Source organism: Phocoena sinus, chromosome 3, assembly GCF_008692025.1.
Source record: "Phocoena sinus isolate mPhoSin1 chromosome 3, mPhoSin1.pri, whole genome shotgun sequence".
NCBI lineage: Eukaryota > Metazoa > Chordata > Mammalia > Artiodactyla > Phocoenidae > Phocoena > Phocoena sinus.
The window spans coordinates 147,855,913-147,872,182 of record NC_045765.1 but is presented as its reverse complement, the minus strand read 5'-3'; the positions used below and the strand labels follow the sequence as shown (position 1 = coordinate 147,872,182).

Sequence of the window (16,270 nt, the reverse complement as noted above, 5' to 3'; positions counted from 1 at the left end):
TAAATTTACTAAGCAGATGAAATTACTAAATATGCCTACATTATATTTTTCTTATTTACTAAATATTTAAAGGAAAAAAATTCTCAAAGAACAAGAAGCAATGAGTACCTAAATCTTTAAAAATGTTCTGTTATCATTTTTGCAAAACACTCAAACCTGAAACGAAGGTGATTCAGTCTCTGACTGTCAACACCAGCACATACCGTCCCAGGGTTAGTGACAATCATGCCTTTGCATTCTTCCGCATATTTCTGCCACTCGAGTTCTTCCCACTGAAGCATATTGGCAATCTCCTCTTCGGGAACCAGGGCTTTGCTACACCGTAATAAGTAAAGGAGGATCTGGTGCATGGACAGTACTTCCTTTCCTCCGTCTTAGGGGACGGTGGAGAGAGAGGGAAAAATAGGGCTACTCAATTAACAGCCAGTCATCCACCCAATAAGGAAAAACGAGACAATGAGAAGAGAGCATTTTTAAAAAGGCAGTACAGAATTTACATCATTAAACCTTTGTTTAACCAGGTGCTAAATAACAGGAAAGCCATTTGTTTCACTCATGAATGGTGCTCATAAACTACCTTATTTACTAAAATGGCAACGATGGCATTATAAATGATAAAAGGCCCATATGTAAGGTAGGAATATAAAAAAGGTGCCTACCTAAATAAATTTAAAACCACCTAATGTAAAGAACCACAGTTTATAATATACAGAACCGTGTTATGTTTTAAGTATTTTATCACTCTCTACAGGGTAACAGATGAAAGCTCTTTGACAGTGATGTTACTGATTTAAGGAAATTCTAAGCTTTTATGAGATATTTATGGATGTTTTCAGTAAGCTATCGTTGCATTATGGTCTAATTTTTTGGTGCTAATGTGCTGCACCTGCCATGAGAAATAGAGCTAAAGAGCTTGTACTAATATCATGAAAATCATTGTGGAGTTAGTACATGGAAAAAATACCAAGTACTCTGAGACTTACAGAAGCATATATTACCAATTACAGAGGATAAAAACAACAAAGAACATAATGAAAGCACCTTGGAAAAAATCAATTAATCTGGTACTTGATGAATCAAAGACATTGATCTAATGTGAGCATTAATTTCAGATTCACAGGCTTCTGCCTTCTCTTTGGGCTTAGGTTCTTGACCAGCATGTACAACCACCTTTTCTCTGCCTAGTCCCACCCAAAGGAAGGACAAGAGCCCTGAAGGTGTAGAGAACAATAACTACCCTTCCCAGGTCATGAGACATGCTAGGAACAGTGGTATAGGACCAAACACTTCATGGAGAAACAAGGGGACCAAGATGGTGGAGATGGGTAGGAATAAACAAGGGGGTCCTATTTGTGCTAGATAGAAGAGTTCATGGCAGCCAAGGAATCTGGGATACTAGAAAATGGAAGAAGATAAAAGATTTTAATTCAAGTTGCTATGGGCTAAGAACTGAAGCCTACACAAAATTTCTTTTTGATCTGTGTCTTTCCATCTCAGATGCTGCTCTGGAATTAGATGGCATTGCTGCTACAGGGCCACTATATATGTAGGAATGCATTCATTCATTAATTCTAAATATGCATTCATTCATTCAATAATTACCAAGCACCTATCATGTAGCAGGCCTAGGAAACACAGCTGTGTTAAATAGCCAAAACCCCTTATGGGCTTTCCTGGTGACACAGTGGTTGAGAATCTGCCTGCTAATGCAGGGGACACGGGTTCGAGCCCTGGTCTGGGAGGATCCCACATAACGCGGAGCAACTAGGCCCGTGAGCCACAACTACTGAGCCTGCGCGTCTGGAGCCTGTGCTCCGCAACAAGAGAGGCCGCGATAGTGAGAGGCCCGTGCACCGTGATGAAGAGTGGCCCCTGCTTGCCACAACTAGAGAAAGCCCTTGCACAGAAACGAAGACCCAACACAGTAAAAATAAATTAATTAATTAATAAACTCCTACCCCCAACATCTTCTAAAAAAAAAAAAAAAAAAAACGCTTATATTCCAGCGGAGGGAAAGATACAATAAAAAACAACTACATAATAATAGATCAGAGATAACTGCTATGAATAAGGGTCAAACTGGGCAACTACACATAAAACGGTGGTCAGGAAAGGTGTCTTTGAAGAGGTGTCATGTGAGCAAAGACCTGAAAGAAGCAGAGGAGCCCCATGAGGCTATCTGGGAGCGGGTTGTCTTGGGTAGAAAACATAGCAAAAGCCCTAAGGTGCAGTGGGATTGATGTGTTCCAGGAACTGCCAAGAAGCCAGCGTGGATGGAGTGAGGAGGAGGAGAGCGTGAGGGAGGCAGCAGGGAAGTCAGACCTTGCCAAGCTTTACAGAGCACGGGAAGCGCTCTGGACTTGACTCTCAGACGGGAGCATGTTTTTCACCATCACGTGCCAGGCACTATGAGTGGTCCCATGTAGCAATTATGGAAAACAAACAAACAAACAAACAAAAACACAAGCTCCAGGCCTTCAAGAAGCAAGTTGGCTAATGATGACTAATCACAACTGTTCCTAGAGGAATCTTTGCACATAACATTCTGAAAACAGAGCTCTCTTAAAGACACAGAGTCTCATAAAAAAAAAAATAACCGTCTAAGAAGTAACTAAGTGGCACATATACACAATGGAATATTACTCAGCCTTAAAAAGAAATGAAATTGAGCTATTTGTAATGAGATGGATAGACCTGGAGTCTGTCATACAGAGTGAAGTAAGTCAGAAAGAAAAAGACAAATACCGTATGCTAACACATATATATGGAATTTAAGGGAAAAAAATGTCATGAAGAACCTAGGGGTAAGATAGGAATAAAGACGCAGACCTACTGGAGAACGGACTTGAGGGTATGGGGAGGGGGAGGGGTGAGTTTTGACAGGGCGAGAGAGAGTCATGGACATATACACACTAACAAACGTAGTAAGGTAGATAGCTGGGGGGAAGCAGCCGCAGGGCACAGGGATATTAGCTCGGTGCTTTGTGACAGCCTGGAAGGGTGGGATGGGGAGAGTGGGAGGGAGGGAGACGCAAGAGGGAGGACATATGGGAACATATGTATATGTATAGCTGATTCGCTTTGTTATAGAGCAGAAACTAACACACCATTGTAAAGCAATTGTACCCCAATAAAGATGTTTAAAAAAAAAAAAAAAGCAATAAAAATGGATGCTGTGGCATTAACCTTCCTTTTGGATTTTTTTCAGTTATTCTTATCAAAAAAAAAAAAAAAAAAAAAAAAAAGAAGTAACTAAAGTACAAAATACAATCAACCCACATGAGGACATGTTCTACCTACCCTTCATATTATTGTTCACAGCAGTAAAAATTTTTTATGCCTCATTACAAAACATCTGCCTTAAACCCAGGAATCACCTTCGATTAACAAACTTCCATGGTTAAGGGCATATTTCTCAGTCTGTCTCAATAGAAATTTTAATCCGCCTGCACGTGACATGTCTTTCTCAATCAATGATGTTCCCCTCTTTGCTATGGAGCCCAGCATAGTCATAATGCCTACCTGTCCGTCTGAGCCCATGGTAATCTCTGCTTCTAGGGGGGCCTGAAGTGACCAGGTGGACAAGAGAACTCTTAAAGTCAGAGTAAGTTGACTTACACTTGCACGTGTCCACATACAGGGCAACAGGGATAAAGAAAACCTAGACAGCCCCGAGAAGAACTGCCACACTAACGAGATTCTAGGCACCAAGGAAAGAGTAAAATAGTCTTTAGATTGTAATCATTATATTCGTTAAGGTTACTAAAGAGCACTGTAAGCCTATAAGGATACATCAGGAGTCTAGGATACTATAAGCAGCAGAGGGTTGTTTTGCTGCGAGGATTAGAAAAAAACATTCAGATTTTATTTGGGGAGGCTGGTGCCTGGTGGAAGGAGAAAAGATATGCAAGTCCAGGTATACACACTGGCACCAGAATCTCCCCACAAGCAGTTACAAGTGGCTGACTTCAGGGCACTTCAAATAAAAGTGAAAAGGAGTAGCGGCGTTGAATTTAAAGTGAAAAGAATAAAAAACTCAAAGAGCTAGTGGGAGGGAGTAACACTTAAACCTACAAACCAAGGGCACTGCCCAATTTAGGAGAAGAATACCTGTGAGAGACAGAAGGAAAGCCACTGAATGCTTATGAGAACGCATCTACCTAGATTAGGTGCAAAGCTGCTGATGTGGAAGGAGAGTTTTATAGCAGCATGGAACTAGAAATAATTTTTTAAAAAACATACACACATCAGGTGCAAAATTGGTAATGCTGAAGGGGAAATTGTAAATCCATGTTGAAATCTGCTAAATATTTTAAATAGCAACTAAAATCTAAAAAGATAGATATTTACCAATGTGAAAAAGCAGAAACTCAGGACAGATAACCTGAGGTGAAATCCTTACGGAAATATAAGGAAAAGTAGACGTGACTACAAAGTCCTGCAGAGCCCACGGGGCAAGGGCTGCATCCCTCACACCCAGTCAGGCAAAAAAAGACACTCCAGAAATATTTGTGGAATGACTTTCTGAAGCGGATAAATAACGTGGCCACTTGCTCGCAGACTGCCATGAATTTACTAATGTTAATGAATTGGCTCTTTTGGTTTGTCTTTGCTACATGTTTATGTTGGGGATTTATGGAACTATGTCACTGAGGGCTAGGAAGTAATCTTTATCTCGTTGGCTGAGATAAATAGGACATGATATAAGTGAGAAATGAGAGTGGGTAAGCTAAGGTTAGCAGGAATTCTGCCAGCACTGGGACTGGAACTGTGACAACGGTTCATTATTTGGGAAAAACTGGAGTTTGTGTTTCGGGGAATGAATCTGGACAGTCATTAATGAACTGACAGACTTTATAAACTGTTTCTTAGAGACCCAATTCTCTCAGCTTATATTGCTTGATTATTTATATGGTTATTGGGGGTAGGGGCAATTTGCTAGGGAATTTGTGTTAAGAATACAGCTGGGGGACTTCCCTGGTGGCACAATGGGTAAGAGTCTGCCTGCCAATGCAGGGGACACGGGTTCAAGCCCTGGTCCGGGGAAGATCCGACATGCCGCGGAGCAACTAAGCCCATGCGCCACAACTACTGAGCCTGCGCTCTAGAGCCTGTGTGCCACAACTACTGAGCCTACGCTCTAGAGCCCGTGCTCCGCAACAAGAGGAGCCACCGCAGTGAGAAGCCCGCACACCACAACGAAGACCCAATGCAGCCAAAAAAAATAAAATAAAATTTAAAAGAATACAGCTGGTTAAACGAGTATTTCTCAAGGCTGTAACACTCAATTTTAAGAAATATAAAAATACCTTCCTCTTTCCTTACACTGAGAATAACTATATAGCTTCATTACCATGTCTCCTTTATATTCCTACTAAGACATCTTTGTATAATCTTAAGTTTTGAAAATTTGTATTAACAACACAGTATTTTCTAAACTTTCCAAATACAAAGTTATATTAAGATGCTATATCAATTGATGTTTTTTCCAAACTACACTTCCCTCCTGGGAATTTTGATATATTCTCCCACCCTCTGGCTCTCTGTCAGCCATACCTAAAGAATTACTTCTCCAAAAATCAATCTGCTAGATAACTGATTTGCAAAATTGATTCAGGATTCTCAAAGCTTTACTACAGCAATGATATAAACAATGAACAGGCTTCCCCGTAAGTGCAGCCTTCCTAACTTGAATTATGCCCTGCCCCAGCCCTAACTACAGTCAGGATAAAACCTTCAGGTGGCTCTAGGAGAGCTCATATCAACTATTTGGCTACTAGAGGTAGAGGCAGGGATAGGAAAGAAACAAAAATTTGAGAAAACTCTTAAAATATCAATAAACTGGTTGTTCTGTGATTTGACTTCTGGTAAACTAGCCTGCACTGAATAATCCTTGCTTTAAACTATAAGCTTAACTTTGGATAAATTTGTATAAAGCAACTGAGACAGCTGTCTTCAAAGCAGGTCAACTGAGGAACTAGAGAAAAACTGGAATGACTGATAAACTTTCAGTTACATAGTATAATAAACTGATACAAACAAAAAGCAAATGAGAAGGAGAGGACCATGTAATACTATATAAAAGCTGCTCATTCTACAGGAGTTCAAGTAAGATGCAAATAATAATAATCAGATGACTTTTTACCTATCAAGTGACTAGTAATATCCACTGCTGGCAGATGTATAGAAAAAGGGTACTGTTAAAAATGTTGGTTAGAACTACCAACTATGTCCTTTCTAGAGAAAACTTGGCCAACTCTTTCCAAATTTAAAATGTGCGTACTGTCCTAACAAATAATTTCACTTCTAGAACCCTACCTTGTAGAAACACTCACACAAATACAAAAGGATAGATACACAAGACTATTCCTGAAGTATTTATATGTAATGGAGGAAAGATAGAGACCTCCAAAATACTCATGACTAGAGGAACTGCCAAAAAAGTTAACGTCCATTCATACTATGGAATGCCATGCAGGTGTTAAAGATTGAGGCAGTGTATTTATACAGAGGATGTCCGAAACAGTTGAGTAAAAGGTCAAGCTATGTAACATATTTAGTGTTATCCCACTTAAAGAAAAAAGCGTAATTCTCTCTGTACAGGTTAAAACAAATACAAATCAAACCATTTATAGCACCTATTCATTTTCACATGTCTAGAAGGCGGTGTTCACTTTTTTACTTCATACACTTTTGTGTTGTTTGTGCGGACACACACACACACATACACACACACAGAGTCGACATAATTAAGGGCAAGGTAACACTTCAATTCTGTGAAGAAAGAATGGTCTTTTCAAAAAATGGTGCTGGGTCAACTGGATGTCATACTGAAAATAATGAGTATTGACCCATATCTCATACCATTTGTAAAAACAAATTTGAGACAGATTATAGACCTAAATTTGTAGAAAATATAGAAGAGTATCTTGATGACCTTGGGGTAGGCAAAGTTTTCACAAATAAGATACAAAAGGCTTCAAGCAAAAAGGGTAAATATGTAAATTGCACTACATTAAAATAAAGAATTTCTGTTCACCAAAAATCACCATTAAGATGGTGAAAAAGCAATCACAGAGAAGGTACTGGCAATATATATATCTGACAAAAGACTCACATAGAGTATATATAAAAACTACCTACAAGTAAATGAGAAAAAGGCAGATATAACCCAACAGAAAAATGAGCTAAAGACTTGAACAGGCACTTCAAAAGACAACATCCAAATGGTCAATATATGAAATGGTGCTCCATTTCATTAGTCATTAGGGAAATGAAAATTAAGACCATAATGTTATACCTCTGAATACTCATCAGAATGGCTAACTTGAAAAAGAAAGAAAAATGCCAAGTGTTGGTGCAAATGTGGAATAACTTGAACTCTCATACATATTGCAGGTGGGACGGTAAAATGGTACAATCACTTTGGAAAACTGTTTGGAAGTATCTACAAAGCTTAATATAAACACATCCAGAATTTCCGCTCCTAGGTATATATCCACTATAGAAAAGCATAAATATATGCTCACCAAAAAGCATGTATAAGTGTTTGGTGAACACGTGTATGCTACCTGAAAGAGTGAAAAACTGAAAGCATGCAAAATGTCCATTAATCACAGACAGGTTAAATACATTTTAATTTAGTCATACCATATAATACTATACAGCAATGAGAATGAGCCAACTACAGTTAACTGTAACAATAGGTATTTCAAAAACATAACACAGGGCTTCCCTGGTGGCACAGTGGTTGAAAGTCCGCCTGCCGATGCAGGGGACATAGGTTCGTGTCCCGATCCGGGAGGATCCCAAATGCCGCAGAGCGGCTGGGCCCGTGAGCCATGGCCGCTGAGCCTGCACATCCGGAGCCTGTGCTCCGCAACGGGAGAGGCCACAACAGTGAGAGGCCCGCGTACCGCAAAAACAAAAACAAAAAAACAAAAAAAAAATAATACAGAAGAAAACAGAAACAAAAAAGAATATACAATTCTAGTTTTTATAATTCAAAAACAGGTAAAACTAATACATGGTATTTTCAAGCCAGAATAGAGGCTACCTTGACGGGCTGGGTAGTGACTGGAAAGGGGCTCTTGGATGCTGGTAATCTTGAGCTGGGTGCTGAGTACACAGTCATATTCACTTGGTGAAAATTCATTGAGTCTTACATGTATGATACATGCACTTTTCAGTACTTGTGTTCTACTTCAATCAAAGGTTTACTTTTTAAAAATGAGAGACAATACCAAATAATGTTTGAAAAACACACTCTTATTAGTAATGAAATACATGAATATTTTACTAAGACACTATTATGACCAATTAAATAAAGTCAGTAAACAAGTATCTACTGAGCCCCTGCTGTGCACCACTTAGTAGTATGTCAGTAGTGATACAAGACAGACTGTTTACTCCTTAGCCTCATAGAGCTACAGTTGGAATGGACGGAGGGAGGGAGGGAGGAAGGAAGGAAAGTCCAAAACGTGAAGAAGACTAATAATGCATTTTCCATGGCAGCATAAACTGATGATTCTTTTGACAAGAAATTTGGTACTACATATCATGATCTTTAAAAATATCTGCCTACTTGATGAATTATTAAAAATTAGGATGCAAAACATTTCAGTATGATGACCACTAGGCAAAAAAGTTATGAACAGAAAAAAATGAAAATATACATCAAAATGTATTTTCCTTTTGAACTCATCATTTTCTAAAGATTTTCAGTGAAGTCATATTGTGAAAAATGAATCAACCATAATTTGCCGTCAAATACCAAAATGCATTTTATACATTAGGCACTTTTCTATATCCTTCAGCGTTTTGCTTTTTTTAAAAAAAATAAATTTATTTGTGTGTTTATTTTTGGCTGCGTTGGGTCTTCACTGCTGCGCATGGGCTTTCTCTAGTTGCAGCGAGCTACTAGAGAAAGGGGCTACTCTTCATTGCAGTGCGCAGGCTTCTCACTGCGGTGGTTTCTCTTGTTGCGGAGCACAGCTTGCGGGCTCCAGAGCGCAGGCAGATTCTTAACCACTGTGCCAACAGGGAAGTCCCGGGTTTTTTTTAATAAGTATATTTTCAAAAGGAAGTCTAATGAAAAAGTAAATCCCGTTTAAAAATAAGTCAATAGACCCTTCCCTTCTTGACAACCTAAGTGTTATCCCTATACAGTTACAAGAAACATTTTGTGAGACTTGAAATCCCACGAAGTAAATATCTGACATAAGATTCTTCTTTAAGATGATTTTTAAAATGTCCACTTTCAAAAAAAAAAAAAAATGTCCACTTTCTCTTAGAGATTTGTTTGGTCATAAAATGCCTACAGGCAGACAGATACAGAAAGGAAAGGCTTTTCAACAAACTCACTCTAACACAATTTTCTAATAAGTTTACTGCTAAAGCTCCATTATAAAATCATAGATGCATTCACTTGAAAAGAAGAAAAGGACCTCAGGACTTCCCTGGTGGTCCAGCGGTTAAGAATCCGCCTTCCAATGCAGGGAATGTGGGTTCAATTCCTGGTGGGGGAACTAAGATCCTACATGTCTCAGGGCAACTAAGCCCGTGTGCCACAACTACTGAGCCCTCACGTTCTACAGCCCATGTGCCACAACTAGAGAGAAGCCCGTGTGCCACAACAAAGAGCCGGCAGGCTGAACTAAGACCCGATGCAGCCAAACAAATAAATAAAAATAAATAAATATTTAGAAAATACAAAGGACCTCTCAATGAAATAAAACCAGATGTCCAAAAGAGAAAACCTTTTGAATGCATTTTCCAAACAAAATGAACATTAACAATACTAAAAATATGATTAACACCATGCTAAAATAAAAATAAGCCATTGTGACTGAGTGGACTGAGGAAAGGGTAGCATGGACAAAATCTGGAGGAAAAGCTAAACTAGAATGAAAAGACAAGAAACAAAAGCCACAAAGGACGAATCAGAGAGCCAGAAGGCAAGTAAGGAGAGTCCAGCAGGCAGACCAGAACAAGAGCCCAGGTACCACATTAGGGAGGAGACTCAACTGAAGCATGTCCACTGTTTTTGGCCTTCTGCAGGCTGGCTCTGGCATGAGCAGCTGCAGCGGGGTGGGGACAAGGTAAGAGGCAGGTGGGGCACCAAAGGAAAGCCAGGCTGTGAACGGCCCAGAATCTGACAGGCTCAAGGGATGGTTCTGAGGCATGAGGGAGGCAAGGGTCCAGGAGGACAAGGGGCATGAGGAGGAGAGCACGAGCATGAGGCTGAACTTCTGAAACTGCTGATATGTAAACGTGGGCAGAAAGCTTACATGCTGAAAAGCTCCCCAGCTGAAATTATAAACCACAGTTTAATCGCAGCGGCCATTTTTTTTTCTCCCGTGTCACTAAGTGGCCCAAACATCAGAGAAGAAAAGGCAAATGGTTGAAATGACATTTCCATGCAAGGTGGTGGTTAGCACAAGGGGCTGAGGTCACTAGAGCTGAGACAGAAGTCAGAGGACAGGACTTAAGAAAGCAAGGAAAGATGACTGCACACAAGGAGAAAAAAGAAGAGTCAAGCAGAAGCAAAGGGAATAAGGGAACGAGAGGGTGGAAGTATAGATGGATATCACCAGAAAGTGAGATACGGGAATGAGATTCCAGGGATGAATTCATTTAGGATGGTGAAGACTTTACAAACAAAAAGGCGTCCAAACATTTCATTAAAAACCCAACCATTTTAAAAAACACTAAATACAATGCCATAGCTCACAGCTAGCCTCTTGACAAAAGTTTTAAAATAGTTAAAATATTGCTTTAAAAACATAAAAGTTATATATTTACTTATATATTTTTAATTTCATGAGACAATAAATTATTTTTTTACTGTAAAATGAATAAAAGTATATGTCAAAAAAGAGAAAAAAAAACCTATAATACTAATCTTACTACAACTATTACTGCAGTAATTTTTAGCATAATTTAATCATATTGTTTATAAAATTTTATAATTGTTTTCTAATTAACTATATGCATTTTTTAAGCCACATGCATTTTTCCATATTAATTTTAATACTTGCATGATATTTTATCAAGTAGACTCTCAAAATTTATAAATCAATTTTCTCATTGCTCATCTAACTTGGGGCTACCGTAAATTATGCAGGGGTACAAATCAACATGTATAATTTTACATTTTCATGCCTGACCTGAGAAGTAGATATTAAGTGTCTGAGGTGGGAAAGTTGTCCCTGAAGACTGAAAGGAGAATGGCAGGCTTATTTTCAGATGCACTATCTCACCGGGTCACTGACAAGTCAAAAGATTTACCTGGAAGAAATCTTACAAAACGTGGCATGAAATGAAATCTTGGGCAGCAGGGAGGACTGTCTTCAAACAAAGGACCTAAAGCAAACAAGTGAAAAGGAAAGAAAAAGTAAATAAAACCACCTTAGGAAACAAACATTGCAACTTAACTCCTGAGAGTCATGATAAATACAAAAAAATACCACCACAAGTAGGGACATAAGAAAACCACCCCTTTCTCCTCAATAGCTAAATCGATCATGTGGTAACTGCCACAAACATTCCATGAAGACTGTAGGGAAGAGACCACTCGAAAAGGAGAATGAATGCCCCAAGGTTATATACGGTATATGGTATATATGGTAAAATTAGTTTTAGAAATTCAAAGATACAAAGATTTTTGTTATAAATGAACGATTGGATGATATAATATGCTTGTGTTTTCATTCCGTTCCATTTTAACCAATACAACTGGGGAAAAAAAAGAGAGAAATACTATTAAAAACTTGGTTTGAAAAGCCATTCATCAATATACTATTTTAAAAATAAATAAATGTCTGCTGGAATAGAGGCACTTCCAAAAGAGGGAACTATTATCCAAGAACCAAGTATCAAGTTTTGAACTGCTGTAGCTCACAGTGTATGTGTGTGTTTCGAAGGTTAACTAAAGTTCTGTTTTAATAAACTGTCATCTTGGAAGAAGTTTATTACAGTAAAGTTCAATAGATTTAAAATATTAACTAATGAGATTTCTCCAATGCAGATAAATCAAGGTAGTCACTCAACATAACTGCTACCATCTTCTGAGGTACCAGTTAGGTAACAATTAATGGTAATCTTCCGTAATGGACACTGTCCAACTGTATTAAAATAAGACCATAACAACTTATTCATGTCAAATGATAACACGCACTCCTATGAATAATAAACTTTTCCCTGGGTATTTCAAAAGTACGAGGAATTTCAACTATGTTCCCCCACTTTTATAAGAGTTTTCACACATACCACAACGTTCTTCGATAAGCACTGCACTTTTCTTTAAATCCTATTATTTACCTTTAAGATTCCAGTCATACAATTCCAAAATATCTCTGAATAGAAATAATGAAAAGAGTTCAAGTCCTTTCACACAAAAATTCTGAAAAATAAACCAAAATCAAATCACTGTAGTACTGCAAACATGTATTAACAAGGTTCAGCTTGTTCTAGTCAAGTGTTTTAAAAAGTGTCTATTGCAACTGTACTAAAACAAGGTAATTTCCTAGTTTGGTCACCGTCCTATAATAGCTCATTGGCTTGAAACATTAATGAAGTAGGCAATAGTATCATTAGGATTCCTAAGAAAATGTGAACTTGGCCCTTCTCAATGTACAAATAAAATGATGTGCAATTTAAAAATCAGAGTCTCCTTTACGTCATATTTTTCTAACCCAATTATAAAATATATCAGAATCTCCTAGGGACTTTCTGTTAATTCAGATCACACACTGGGCAGCCAGCTCTGATAGGCTTGTCCCCAGCACCTCCCCCGCTCCACCCCTGCTCCCTCCACCCCTCAAATACACCCAGAATCACTATTATTACAAAGTTACCATAAACAAAGGTCTCTGTGCCCAAAAAGTTCCAATTCTTAATGAAGGCAAATACAGGGCTAAGACAAACTACAGAACCTTGTACCAAAATTTCTGCTGTAAACAAGCTTAACAGATGATATATTTGCAAGTGAGACTTGTCTCATAATTCTTCCTCCTACTTGTTTTGTTCGGGGTTCATAAATCACCCTGCGTGAGATCATGCCAGAAGTCATAAACTTTTACAATAGCAAATGAAGGCTTATGACCTTAAAAATCAAAAGGAAGCAAAAAAGCCCTTCCGAGCAGAAGAATGAAGGGGCGGTCCTTTCTCTTCAATTCTTTTTGAAAGACAGGTGGAATTAACAAGGACTTGCCCAGAATGAAATAGGTGCAAACTAAGCATGCGTGTCATGCTCATCAATCCCCCTGGGTGCTCCGCTGCCCTCGACAGAGCTGCACCGTTAAACGAGGTTTGCAAGAGGAGCCAGGGGCTCAGGAAATCGACCCGACTCCAACACAATGTTAAGTGCACAAGCTTGTTTGCTGTCTAGTTGTTATTTCTTAGTGTGATTTGTTGACAGCACTAAATTCAAGATCAGGCAATGAATCATTCTGAGATTCACATTTATCTTGCTTTGGAATTTTAAACCTCTTGCATATATTTAGATAAATCTGCTGCTGAGCATACATAGTGAAAAATATGTAAATATATGGGAAGAAAAATGTGTAAATATATGGGAAGGAAAATGAACAAAGCATTGATCTTGTCACTGGAGATAATGAATAAGATTATTCCAACAGCTATCAGATTCAATTTCACTTTTCTAATTTCCTATCTGATAACGACCAGTAACCAAAAGCTGTCCCCTGTCCAAAACAAACTAGAAACAGATGTGAAGCTACTATCAGTAGCTGCAGCACAAGGAGAAATGGGTTCAAAACTAGGTCAATAAGTTGGAAAACGACCTGAATTTTAACCTCATTCCTAAAGCTACATCTGACTACATCCGACTGGTCCTTTCAATAGTGAACACAATACTTTAAGGGTATACTTATGGCAAAAAGCCAGACCTGGCCAAGTTCAATGCTTTAAAGATATGTGTGGAATAAACAAAAGAGCAAGCTGCATCAAGCTGTTAAATAATCTTTTCCCTTACCTCAGGCATCATCTCCTCAATGAAATGAATCGTGTAGTCTATGTTGAATCTAATTACTTTACACAGTGGAATCTGCAATAATAAGGAGGAAAAGTTCAGTTTCAAAATACCTTCCTGCGCTCACACTGTACATGTGTTTGCTACCTAACCCAGAAGGCCACGAACCAAATGAGAAAGCTTCACCTTAATCTAAGCTGCTAACAATACTGCACATGAAACTTGACCACAGCTGCTGAATTTTAATAACAAGAACCCAGCTGGCCCAGTCTCTACAGGAAACCTGCATAACGTTGGTGCTCAATTAACTGTGTTAGCAGCAGCAACACAAACATGACAAGAACTCATTAAAACCAAATATATTGCCTCTAAAGAACTAATAAAACCACAATTAAATACTTCGTTTTCTCAGGTTTTAAAAATCTTTCAGAATCTTCAGCTCTTCAGGCAAAGCAGGGATAGCAGGCTGACAATTCATCAGCTATAGATTCATAAGTCACTGTAGTAGACACAACTCATGCTGCCTCTCTGGCTCTGGAGCAAAAGCAATCATGGTAATAAAAATAATAATAGGGCTTCCCTGGTGGCGCAGTGGTTGGGAGTCCGCCTGCCGATGCAGGGGACGCGGGTTCGTGCCCCGCTCCGGGAGGATCCCACGTGCCGCGGAGCGGCTGGGCCCCCGGAGCCTGTGCTCCGTAGTGGGAGGGGCCGCAGTGGTGAGAGGCCCACGTACCACAAAAAAAAAAAATAAATAATAATAATAATAATAATAATAGCTACCACTTATTGAGCTAGGCACTGTTCTACTGTTTCACATACTGTCTGTCACTCATGTAACCAGCCCTGTGAGACAGGTACAACTACTCTTCTCAGGGTACAGTGGAGGAAATGAAGGCAGAGTCGTCAGATATTTTGCCGAAGGAAGCAGGTAGCTGGTGAATTAGAAATTCTTGCTCTAGACCCCAGCTCTAAGCCACTTGGGTATCCACCTCTCATTTCCTGTTCTAATACTCAGGGTATGTGTGAAAATGAAGGAAAGCTCAGATGAAATAAATCCACATCTGTCTTGCTTTACCAATGTATCATGAGACACTAGCCTAGTGCCTAGATTTAATAGGTTTTCTTTAAGTATATTTTTGAATGAACGAAGGACTGAGAAAGGAAGGGTGTGAGGTTAATGCAGTGGCTTGGCTGACTAGCCGGGGAAAATAATAGACTCAGAAGCCCTAGAGATGTGTTAAGTGGGCTTTTCTGGCCCCTTGATCTGTCCATAAGACGAATTTATATAAAGGTAATCGTTTTTACAAACCACAGCAATCAGAAAGAAACAAATTTTAATTCCACCAGCAAAAGGAATGGTAAGAAAAGCAAATAGTCCTATAATGCCATCTACTGGAAATCTTTTTCTCAGAAATGAAGTTTAGCTCTTAGGTGCTTTCTTTTTTTTTTTTAGGATGGTGGCTAATTTGAGTGAAATTCATAATTAACGTTAATAAGAGATCCATTTTCAGCCTTCTCATGGTAATGAGTTCTAAACCAGATGAAGTTACATGCTAAGGCCACTCATTTTTAAGTTCTTCTTTCTTCCTACAATCATTTAAAAATATTTGAGAGCTACAAATTTGTGCAATTATTCATATTTTTAAAATACTTTGCTAACAACTGTTAGATTCACAGTTACTCTAAAATATGTCCCAGCCCTTACCTTTTAAAAAGGCAGGGATCTCGAATAGCCAAAGCAATCTTGAGAAAGAAAAACAGAGCTGGAGAAAGCAGGCTCCCTGACTTCAGACTATACTAAAAAGCTACAATAATCAAGACAGTATGGTACTGGACAAAAACAGAAATATAGATCAACAGAACAGAATAGAAAGCCCAGAGATAAACCCACGCACATATGGTCAACTTATCTTTGACAAAGGAGGCAAGAATATACAATGGAGAGGGCTTCCCTGGTGGCACAGTGGTTAAGAATCCGCCTGCCAATGCAGGGGACATGGGTTCGAGCCCTGGTTTGGGAAGATCCCACATGCTGTGGAGCAACAAAGCCCTGTGCCACAACTACTGAGCCTGCACTTTAGAGCCCTTGAGCCACAACTACTGAGTCCGTGTGCCATAACTACTGAAGCACATATGCCCTAGAGCCCATGCTCCGCAACAAGAGAAGCCACCGCGATGAGAAGCCTGCATGCCACGATGAAGAGTGGTCCCCGCTTGCCGCATTTGCTGCAACTAGAGAAAGCCTGTGCACAGCAAAGAAGACCCAATGCAGCCAAA

General features: G+C 39.1%; 1 protein-coding gene across 1 annotated transcript in view; it reads right to left on the bottom strand.

The window, feature by feature from the left end:
* DROSHA (drosha ribonuclease III) overlaps window positions 1-16,270 on the bottom strand; it is an 88,020-nt gene that overhangs the window by 31,322 nt on the left and 40,428 nt on the right. The window contains exons 13-16 of the mRNA XM_032626573.1: window positions 13,997-14,068; window positions 12,322-12,403; window positions 11,290-11,364; window positions 120-373 (exon numbers count right to left, since the gene is read on the bottom strand). Coding sequence (XP_032482464.1) covers window positions 120-373; window positions 11,290-11,364; window positions 12,322-12,403; window positions 13,997-14,068 — 483 coding nt within the window. The remainder of the gene's footprint in view (window positions 1-119; window positions 374-11,289; window positions 11,365-12,321; window positions 12,404-13,996; window positions 14,069-16,270) is intronic.